General features: G+C 38.1%; 1 protein-coding gene across 2 annotated transcripts in view; it reads left to right on the top strand.

Annotated features, from left to right (window-relative positions):
- The first annotated feature begins 2,673 nt into the window (after positions 1-2,673).
- Positions 2,674-11,812, top strand: part of LOC102909135 (sulfotransferase 2A1-like) — a 46,596-nt gene continuing 37,457 nt past the window's right edge. The window contains exons 1-2 of one of the 2 annotated variants that reach the window (XM_076571632.1): positions 2,674-2,924; positions 4,015-4,222. In XM_076571632.1, coding sequence (XP_076427747.1) covers positions 2,791-2,924; positions 4,015-4,222 — 342 coding nt within the window. In that variant the 5' untranslated portion in view covers positions 2,674-2,790. The remainder of the gene's footprint in view (positions 2,925-4,014; positions 4,223-11,812) is intronic. The other variant, XM_076571628.1, reaches the window with a different exon arrangement.

Raw genomic sequence — 11,812 nt, 5'->3', positions numbered from 1 at the left:
CTGGTACATGGGTAGACTTCTGGGAATCTGGTGCCTGTGGTGTGACACCTTGCACAGCCTTGGTGCAGTGGAAAGGAGCTTGACCCTGCCTAGGCTCAGTGAACTGGGCTCTGCTGACTCCCCATGGGAGACCTCGATTTGGGGGAAGTGGGGATGCGAGGTGTCTTGGGAAAGAGGGCTGAGGGGTGACAGGAGGGAAGAGATGGTTCTGTGGATATCATTAGGAGTGAATAGAAAATATTTTAATAAAGAAAATTTTAAAAAATTAAAAGAGAACATAATTTGAGATATCATCTTACTCTAGCACTAATGGCTATTATCAAGTAAACAGTCAGCAACAGATGCTTGTGAGAATAAAGGATAGTGAAAGTTTGGGGGAATGGGAACTCTCATTCACTCTTAGTGTGATTGCAAACTGAAAATCAGTATAGCTACACAGGAAACCAGTATGGAAATTTGATCACATGGCCTAGTTATACCACTCCTTGGCATTTGCTCAAAGGACTTGATAAACTACTCCACAAATATTTCCTTGGCTATGTACATTACCTCTCTATCCACAATAACTAAGACATGAAAACAACCTCAATGTTCTTCAACCAATGAATAGTAATGAAGATGAGCTCCATATGTATAGTGGACTTCTATTCAGCTGTGGAGAAAAATGAAATCATGAAATTTCCAGGTAAATGCATGGAATTAGAAAGTATTGTATTGAATGTGGTAACACAGACACTGAAATAAAAATCTTGAATTTTTCTCTCTTATTTATTTCTGTGTTTGAATCAGTAGATGTGAGTTTATAACCTCAAGTAACTGCAGAATTGAGAGTGAAGCAGGACCAATTGGTAAAGTAATTCTTGATACTGAAATAGCATGTAGGCACTATAAGGGAGAACAGAGTAAATAGAAGGGGCTTTAACTGAGAAGAGGTCACAGAGGACAACATGGCATGAGAGGGGAAGGAGGAATAAATACTACCAAGGATGGTTGAAAAGACATAGGGAATTTTATTACCTCATATTTGTCTACAATCACATATAATATGCAAGTATTAACATGTATTTGAAAGATGTTACACCATTTATAAGAATAATATTTCCCAAGTACCACTCATTGGAAACTTCATCTCATGTTGTTGGTCAGGGTAGTCCAAGAGACCTCCAAAAAATATCTGTTATTGTTGCCCTTGATTGGCTCACAGAATTTGAAGATACAACTCTGTTGATGAAGCCTCAATACACTTCAGACAAAAATTTGGGAGAATTGATTTGAAAATGACATAGAACCTCTACCATGAGAAGTGGCTTTCTTAAAGTGAAAAGATGCCAAGGGAGATGAGCAATCAATCACTTGACCTATACAGATATGATTTCTGTGAGCCACGACAATAACTAGATTAGCAAAATATCCACAATGGCAAAATAGTGGAACTGTCATGTTGGAGGTTTCAAGTGCTGTACAAATAGACTTAAGGCACTCTAAACAAGAGGTAAGACAACCACTTGGGCCTGGAGATGGCATACATCCAAGAGGTGAACCTGCTACTGCCAGTGTCCGAAACAAGTATACTTTCTAGCCAATTTCTAAATATCTATCTCTATACACACAGGCAGATAAAGTTCTCACCCCCCATCAAGGAAATTTCTTTTTGCAATATATGAAGACTATCATAAATTCCCACAACTTTGCAAAATGCAGAGAATAATTGTCTATAAGATGGTGAATCCCAAAGATACATCTGCAATGAATCCCGTTAATCTAAGGCTTGGGAAAACACAGAAAAGGGAACAGAAAGCCCCCAGAGGTCCATGACCCCTGTTGATAGGATATATTCCCTAGATGTGACAGGGAAATATACCTATGAACTCGGGAAAATTTTACATGGTCTTATACCTAGATGAAGGAATACAGCAAGTCAGTGTCTGCTGAAAGAGGGAGAAACAGGTGCTTCAGGAGGATAAATCCTTTATTTTTATCCAGAGCTCAACTCAGGATAAATTTATGTACAAACAGAATTTAATGGACTCAGTAGTTTATATATACATGTGATCATATATACATAGCAGTAAAACTTAAAGAAAGAATCATAAACATGGGTAGGGGAGGAAGACAATGGAGGGGGAAAGGGAGAATGGAAATCACATAGTACAGTGAAGGCACTATGAGTTTCTCTTTTTTTTTTTTTTTTTTTTTTTTTTTGTTTGTTTTTTGTTTTTTGTTTTTTGGAGACAGGGTTTCTCTGCGTAGCTTTGCGCCTTTCCTGGAGCTCACTTGGTAGCCCAGGCTGGCCTCGAACTCACAGAGATCTGCCTGGCTCTGCCTCCCGAGTGCTGGGATTAAAGGCGTGCGCCACCACCGCCCGGCGAGTTTCTCAAAAATAACCATTACTTAAAATAAAAAGAATTGTACAGAACAATACATTTTATGATCTCAGTAATTGATTTTGCACGTGAAAACATTCTGAAAGCTAAATTGTATTAGAAAACAGTTTAAAGTAATCATCATCTCTAATTCCAAGTACTTTTTACTGAGTTTCTGGTTTGTGGTCATGACCTCAGGTTCACAAATCTCCAGAATGATCTCTGAAAAAATTCACAATTTCTCAATATAGCAACCTTTGTACTGGTGTTACAATATTTCTTCCAATCAGTAGCTCATTTCAGAACAAAGTTTGGGATGTTAAAGATTTTGTTGCCTGCAGTGTATTTTTTCCTCTAATTATTTGCTATAAGCTGAACAGGTGGCCAAGACTGAAATCCTAACAGCACCCACGAATAGTTCTTTCCAATGTCAGACTATGTTTGGTTTGAAGGAATACCTTTCTATGGTATATTTTTTAAAAAAGAAATAATTAAAGAATGTCATGATAAATTTGTGATCAGAGATGAAGACACAGTCATACTAACTTACCCCAAATCAGGTAAGGACAATCCATGAGACTTATCCTGAACTGTCTGGGGGAGTTTAGGCTTTTGATCTTCACTGATTTGGGTGGTGATTAATAATGCAATAAATGATTTGTGGGCATGGAGAGCTGTTTGAGAAAGCATTTCCACTCAGATAATGATCTCTAATATAACCTGTGTAATCAGAGGCATGGTTAGTGTCTTAGCTGCTCCTATGAGCAATGAGAATGGATCTTAAAGCAGACTCTGGAAATGGTATGTCTCTATATGGAAGAGAGTAGAAGAGAAAGAATGATGAGAATAAACAGAAGAAATAAATAGCATAAATAGCATCAAGAGAAAAAAGAATGAATGTAAAAAACATATTAAGGAAAAGACAATGTCAGGTAGAATAATTAGTGTGAACACTGTCCATGTAGAAGAAATTGTCTCAAAATTCAAAAAAGTGGTATCATGGGCATTTGAGGGATGGTCATTCATGGGAGTCAGAAGCAGGAAACATTTGGAAAGTATTAGGTTGCTGAAATCAAATGGAAATGACATGAAAAACCCAAAGGTGGTGGACAAAGGAAAGAGATTTAGACAATAACCCAGGGAAAGAAGCTAGAGAAAATTCCATTGATAAAGGAGCATAAAATCACAAACACAAATGTGTTTAGTAAATAGTGAATCACTAAGTGATTTATTTGCCTTAAAATTAAGTGGCACTCATACCTATACTGCAGCATAGATGCATCTCAATGACATTGTATTAAATGAAAGGAGCCAGTATCAAGGACAGAGTCTATGACTTCATCTCTGGCAAATATTTGGGATAATCAAATTCATCCAGAATGTAGAGCGCTGGTGGCTTAGGACTGGGAGAATGTTTAATAAGCAGATTGAGTTTACTGAGTATAGAGTCTCAGTTTTGCCAGGTGAAGCATTGGGAGCATGCTGAATGAATATACTTTGTAGTCACACCCTGTGGATATTGTGAACAACACATGTCTGTGTGCATTGAAACAGCTGTTGTGTAAATTGTATGGTTGTTTGTATATTACACTCTAGGCTTTTCAAAAGTACTCTTTAAATAAGTGACCATAACTTTTTTTTCTTGTTCAAGAACTAACTGGATAATTGAGACTGTCTGCTTGATTCAGACCAAGGGGAATCCCAAATGGTTGCAATCTGTGCCCATCTGGGAACGCTCACCCTGGATAGAGACTCCACAAGGATATTCACTACTAATGAATAAGGAAGGACCACACCTCATCACCTCCCACCTTCCCATCAATCTTTTCCCCAAGTCTATCTTCAGTTCCAAGGCCAAGGTCAGTATCCAATAGTTGTTGAAAAATATTTGACCAAATGTTCATTGAACTTAGTCTATCTTGATGGGCCCTGGAGCTCTGCCTGAAATGCACTCTGATTGTACATGTTGGTGGAGGGAAGCTGGGATTCTCATGCACTATTTGGTGTTGCTGTGTCCCTTCCTCAGACTACATCAGAGTACCAGGATATCAACCACCACGCAGTGATGTTGGGCGGATATCTGAGAGAAAGTCTGATATCACACTAGAGCACTAAGGACTACACATACAGGTCAAGCAGAGTTCAAACTCTAGTGGACAGTTGATATTGCTGTTTTGTAATCAAAGTCAGTTAGCTAACCATGATTATACATATAGAAAATACCTAGTGGGTAAATTATCCAAGGCAGAATTGCTCATAGAAGATGTAGCCTGACCAGGCATCAGTGCTTTAGTCATGGGGATTTTTCAATAGTCATGTCTTATCTTTACCCACTTTATCTTGCTGTGTCTATCTGTCTACTGAGATGAGTAGCCACAGTAATTACCTACATCACTCACAGAGGATCTCCAAAAGAGATCAGATATATCCAGTTTCTGGCCTATCATAGCTCCTTATTATTAAGAAAGTTTTCTGGAAGTTCCTCCACATTAGAACCTGAAAGTATTTTATGCTTAAAGTACAAAAGCATACTTAGAAAAAAATTATCACAATCAAGTTGTGACCATTAACCTATATGTATTTGTCTTTTTTTCTTATTAAGAAAAAAATTTTATTCATTTTACATGCCAATCACAGATCTCCCTCTTCCCAACTTTCACCCTTCTAGTGTCCCTTCCCCTAACCCATCCCCATACCCTACTACAAAATGGTAAGGCCTCCCATGGGGAGTCAGAAGAGCCTGATACATTCAGTAGATGCAGGTCTAAGCCCATCCCCCTTCCTCAAGGCTATGCAAGGTGTCCCACCATAGGTAGTGGGCTCCAAAAGGCTTGCTCATGCACCAGAGATTGATCCTGATTTTACTGCCCATGGGTCCCTAAAGCAGATTGCACTATATAATTGTCTCACTCATGCAGAGGTCCTAGTCCAGTCCTGTGGAGGCTTCACAGGTGTTGGTCTAAATTTCATGAGTTCTCATTTGTTTGGTTTGGCTGTCTCTGCAAGTTTCCCCATTGTAATCTTGATGTCCCTTGTTTATAGAATCCCTTTCTCTCTCTTCCACTGGACTCCTGGAGCTCAGCCTGATGCTTGGCTGTAAATCTCTACATCTTGTTCCATCAGTTACTGGAGAAAGGCTCTATTCTGATAGTTAGGTTATTCACCAATCTGATTACTGGGGTAAGCCAGGTCGGACACCCTCTCCATTATGGCTAGTTTTCTAAGCTAGGATCATCCTTGTGGATTCCTGGGAACTTCGCAAGGAAGTTCTCCCTATTCCCATTTCATGATATCTCTTTCCTTACTCTCCCGCTATGTCCCTATTCCATCACAAACCTCCTGTTCCCCTATGTCCTCGTCCCCCATTCCTTGCTGTCCATTAACCCCCCTTCATCCTTAATTTTCTCATGTATATCTCATCTATTTCTCCTTCCCTGGGATCCTTCCTAGGATCCTCCCTGCTAGCTGGCCTTCCTGGAGCTGTGGGTTGCAGTCTGGTTTTTCTTTGATTTACATCTAGTATCCACATATGAGTGAGTACATACCATGTTTGTCCTTCTGAGTCTGGGTTACCTCACTCAGGATGATATTTTCTAGTTCCATCCATTTGCCTGCAAACCTCATGTCATTGTTTTTCTCTGTTGAGTAGTACTCCATTGTGCATATGTGCCACAATTTATTTATCCATTCTTCAGTTGAAGGAGATCAAGGTTGTGTCCAGGATCTTGCTATTACAAATAAGGATGATATGAACATAACTGAGCATATGTCCTTGTGGTAAGATTGAGCATTCCTTGGGTATAAGCCCAAGAGTGATATAGCTGGGTCTTGAGGAAGATTTATTCCCAATTTTCTGAGAAATTGTCATACTGATTTCCAAAGTGGCTGTACAAGTTTGTACTCCCAACAACATTGGAGAAGTGTTCCTCTTGCTCCATATCCTCTCTAACATTACCTGTCATCAGTGTTTTTGATCTTAGCCATTCTGACAAGTGTAAGATGGTATCTCAGAGTCCTACTGATTTGCATTTTGCTTATAACTAAGGATGTTGAGCACTTCCTTAAATGTCTTTTGGCCATTTGAGATTCTTCTGTTGAGAATTATCTGTTTAGCTCTGTAGCCCATTTTTTAATTGGATTGTCCTGTATTTTGATATCTAGTTTCTTAAAGAGACTATATATTTTTGCTATAAGCCCTCTGACAGATGTGAAGATCTTTTCCCATTCTGCAGGTCATCATTTTGTCTTATTTACCTCTTCCAATGCCTTGCAAAAGATTCTCAGTTTGAGGAGGTTCCATTTATTAATTGATTCTCTCAATGTCTGTGCTACTGGTGTTATATTTAGGCAGTAGTCTCCTGTGCTAATGAGTTCAAGACAACTTTCTATTTTCTCTTCTATCAGGTTTAGTGTAACTGGTTTATAATGTTGTCTTTGTTCCACTTGGACTTGAGTTTTGTTGCATGACAATAGATATGAATCCATTTGCAATCATCACTTGTTGACTGCCAGTTATGCCAGCACCATTTGTTGAAGATGCTTTCTTTTTTTACATTGTACAGTTTTGGCTTCTTTGTCAAAACTCATGTGTTCATGGGTGTGTGGGTTAATGTCAGGGTCTTCCATTTATTCCATTGGCCTACACGTTGGTTTTTATGCCTATATCAAGCTGTTTTTATTACTATAGCTCTCTAGTAGAGCATGAGGTCAGGGATCATGATGCCTCCAGAAGTGGCATTATTGCACAGGAATGCTTTAGCTATGCTGGATTTTTTGTTTTTCCATATGAAGGTGCATATTGTTCTTCCAGGTCTGTGCAAAATTATGTTGGGATTTTGATGGGGTTTGCATTGAATGTATAGATTGCTTGTGGTAAGATTGCCAATTTTACTATGTAAATTCTACCTATCCATGAGCATGGGAGATCTTTCCATTTTCTGATATCTTCTTCAATTTCTTTCTTCAGAGACTTAAAGTTCTTGTCATACAGGTCTTTCACTTACTTAGAGTCACCACAAGGAATTTTATATCATTTGTGGCTATTGTAAAGGGTGCTGTTTCTCTGATTTCTTTCTCAGACCGTTTATCATTTGTATATAGGAGAGCTACTGATTTCTTTGATTTAATCATGTATTCTGCCACATTACTGAAGGTGTGTATCAGCTGTAGGAGTCCCATGGTATTTGGGGTCACTTATGTATACTCTCATACCATCTGCAAATAGCAAAAGTTTGACTTCTTCCTTTCCAATTTATGTCCCCTGATTTCCATTTGTTGTTTTATTGCTCTAGCTAGGACTTCGAGTACTATATTGAATAGATAGAGGGAGAGTGAAGAGCCTTGTCTTGCTCCTGATTTTAGTGGAATTGTTTTTAGTTTCTCTCCTTGTCATTTGATGTTGGCTATAGGCTTGCTATATTTGCCTTTATTATGTTTAGGTGTGTTCCTTGTGTATCTAATGTCTCAAAGACCTTTATTGTGAAGGGGGTTTGGTTTTTGTCACAGGCTTTTCAGCATGTAATGAGACAGTCATGTGGTTTTTTTCTTTCAGTTTGTTTATTTTGTGTATTATATTAACACATTTTCATAAGTTGAACAATTCTTCAATCACTGGGATGAAGCCAATTTGATCATGGTGGATGATTTTTTAATGTGTTCTTAGATTTGGTTTGCCTGTATTTTATCGAGATTTTTTGCATCAATGTTCATGAGGAGATTGGTCTGTAATTCTCTTTCTTTGTCGCATCTTTGTGTGATTTGGGTATCAGGGTAACTGCAGCCTTATAAAAAGATTTTGATAATGTTCCTTCAGTTTCTATTGTATGGAACAATTTGCAGAGTATTGGTATTAGCTCTTCTTTGAAATTCTCGTAAAATTCTGTACTGAAACCATCTGGTCCTGGACATTTTTTGTAGGGAGACTTTTAATGGCTGTTTCTCTTCTCTTAGGGTTTATGGATGTATTTAAATTGTTTATCTGATCTTGCTTTACTTTGGTATGTGGTATCAATACAGAAAATTGTCAGTATTTTTAAGGTTTTCCAATTTGTAGAGTACAGGTTTTTAAAGTATGACTTTATGATTCTCTCAATTTCCACATTGTCTGTTGTTATGACTCTCTTTTCATTTCTGATTTTGTTAATTTGGATGTTCTCTATCTGCCTTTTGGTACTTTTGAATAAGGGCTTTTCTATCTTATTTATTTTCTCAAAGAACCAGCTCTTTATTTTATGATTCTTTGTACTATTCTCTTTGTTTCTATTTTATTGCTTTCTGCTCTCAATTTGATCATTTCCTTGCATCCATTCCTCCTGGGTGAGTTTGCTTCTTTATGTTCTAGAGCTTTTAGGTGTACTGTTAAGTCACTAGTGTGAGATTTCTCCAACTGATTTATGTGGGCATTTAGTGATATGAATTTTCCTCTTAGCACTGCTTTCATAGTGTCCCATAAGTTTGGAAATGCAGTATATTCATTTTTATTGAATTCTAGGAAGCCTTCAATTTCTTTATTTCTTCCTTGACCCACTGGTGATTCAGTTGAGCATTAGTAAGTTTCCGTGTAATTGTAGGCTTTCTGTAATTTTTGTTGTTAAAATCTAACTTTAAGCCATGGTGGTTCAAAAAATAAGGGAGTTTATTCCAATTTTTTGTATCTATTGAGATTTTCTTTGTGACTGAGTATGTGGTCAGTTCTAGAAAAGATTCCATGGGGTACTGAGATGAAGGTATATTCTTTTTTGTTAGGGCAGAATGTTCCATAGATATCTATTAAGACCATTTGAGTCATAGCATCTGTTAGATCCCTTATTTCTCTGTTAAGTTTCCATCTGCTAGATCTGACCATTGATGAGAGTCAGGTCTTGAATTATCCCACTGTGAATGTGTGGGGTTTGATGTGTGGTCTAAGTTTCAGCAATGTTTCTTTTACATAAGTGGGTGCCCTTGTATTTGGGGCATAAATGTTCAGAATTGAGACTACATCTTGGTGGATTTTTCCTCTGATAAATATGTAATGTCCTTCCTGATCTCTTTTGATTGATTTTAGTTTGAAGTCTATTTAGTTAAATATTAGAAGAGCTGCACCACCTTGCTTCTTAAGTCCATTTGATCAGAAAGTCTTTTTCCAGTCTTTTACTCTGAGGTAGTGTCTGTCTTTGAAGTCGAGGTGTGTTTCTAGTATTCAGCAGAAAAATGGATCCTCATTGCATATTCACTCTCCTAATTTGTATATTTTTACAGGCAAACGGAGTCCATTGATATTAATGGATATTAGTGACCAGTGATTGTTAATTACTGTTATTTTGGGGGCAGTGGGTGTGTATTTCCCTTCTTTGTGATTTGCTGCTGTGGGATTATATATTGTTTGTGTTTTTTGTGTATGTATCTGATGTATTCTTTGGTTGGAATTTTCCTTCTAGTCCTTTTTGTAGGGCTGGGTCTGTGGATATGTGCTGTAGAATAATGCTTTGTACACTGGTTTGATAAAACACTGGCCAGTAGCCAAGCAAAAAGTATAGGTGGGCCAATCAAACTCAAGGAATGCTGGGAAGAGGATGAGTGGGGTCAAGAGTCACCAGCCAGACACAGAGGATGCAAGATGACAAGGCAGAAATGAGAAAAGGTACCAAGCTATGTGGCTAAATATAGATAAGAATTATGGGTTAATTTAAGTGTAAGAGCTAGTCAGTAATAAGCCTGAGCTAGTGGCCAAGCAGTTAAAATTAATATAAGCATCTAAATAATTATTTTATAAGCCTTTGAAGAACCACATGGATGGGTAGGACACAGAAAAACTTCCAACTACAGATAGGTATTGTTTAAGTCTAGTTTTGTCTTGCAATATCTTGTTCACTCCATGTATGGTGATTGAAAGTTTTGCTGGATATAGTAGTCTTGTCTGGCATCCATGGTCTCTTAGTGTTTGCATTACATCTGTCCAGTACCTTATGATCTTCAGAGTCTCATTGAAAATTCAGGTGTTATTCTGATGGGTCTGCCTTTATAAGTCACTTGGAGTTTTTCCTTTGTTGCTGTTAATATTCTTTATTCTGTATGTTTAATGGTTTAATTATCATGTGGCAAGGGGACTTTTTTAGGGGGTGGTCTAGTCTTTTTGGTGTTTTATAAGCTTCTTGTATCTTTATAGGTATTTCCTTCTTTAAGTTGAAAATGTTTTCTTTTGTGATTTTGTTGAACATATTTTTGGTGCCTTTGTGTTGGTATTCCTCTCCTTTATTTATTTATTTATTTATTTATTTGCTTGCTTATTTTGGTTTTCCGAGACAGGGTTTCTCTTGTGTAGCTTTGCGCCTTTCCTGGAACTCACTTGGTAGCCCAGGCTGGCCTCGAACTCACAGAGATCCGCCTGCCTCTGCCTCCCAAGTGCTGGGATTAAAGGTGTGCAACACCACTGCCCGGGCCTCTCCTTCTTCTTTCTCTATTATTCTTACGTTTGACATTTTCATGGTGTCCCAGATTTCCTGAACATTTTGTATTTTGGCTTTTTTGGCATTGGTGTTTTCTGTGACTGAGGAATCTATTTCCTCTATTGTATCCTATATGCCAGAGATTCTCTCTTCCAGCTCTTGTTTTCTATTGGTTATGCTTGTATCTGTAGTTCTGTTCATTTATTCAAAATTTCTGTTTCCAGTATTCCCTCAGTTTGTGTTTTTTCTTCATTGTTTCTATTTCAATTTTCAGGTTTTGAACTCTTTCCTTCACATTTTTAATTGCTTTTTCATGGTTTCCTTTAAGGGCTGTAATAATTTCTTCCAATTTTTTGTTCATCTTTTCCTCTATTTCTTTAAAGGAATGTTTCATTTCTTATTTAAAGGAAATGAAATTAAATAATCTTCAGGAATTTATTTTTAAGGTCACTTTCTTCTGCTTACTTTTTTTATTTTATAATTTAATTTTACATATCAGCCATGGATTCCATTACTCTCCCCCCGCAACCCCTCCCCCCAGCCTTCCCCCCAGCTCACCCCTCATTCTCATCTCCTCCAGGGCAAAGACTCCCCTGAGTATTGAGTTCAACCTGGTAGATTTGGTCCAGGCAGATCCAGTCCCCTCCTCCCAGGCTGAGATAAATGTTCCTGTATAATACTAAGTTTCCAAACAGCCAGCTCATGCACTGAGGACAGGACATAGTCCCACTGCCTGGATGTCTCTCAAACAGATCAAGCACTCACTTATCCAGAGGGCCTGATCCAGTTGGGGGCTTCTCAGCTATTGGTTCATAGTTCATGTGTTTCCATTCGTTTGGCTATTTGTCTCTGTGCTTTTTCCAACCTTGGTCTCAACAATTCTCGTTCATACAAAGCCTCCTCTTTCTCACCAATTGGACTCTTGGAGCTCCACCTTGGGCCTGGACGTGGATCTCTGCATACTGTTCCCTCAGTCATTGGATGGGGTTTCTAGCATGACAATTAGGGTATTTGGCCATTCTA

Source organism: Peromyscus maniculatus, chromosome 1 (genome assembly GCF_049852395.1).
Source record: "Peromyscus maniculatus bairdii isolate BWxNUB_F1_BW_parent chromosome 1, HU_Pman_BW_mat_3.1, whole genome shotgun sequence".
In the NCBI taxonomy this organism is placed as follows: Eukaryota; Metazoa; Chordata; class Mammalia; order Rodentia; family Cricetidae; genus Peromyscus; species Peromyscus maniculatus.
The sequence above is the reverse complement of the archived record's forward strand: the minus strand, read 5'-3'. Positions and strand labels throughout refer to the sequence as shown.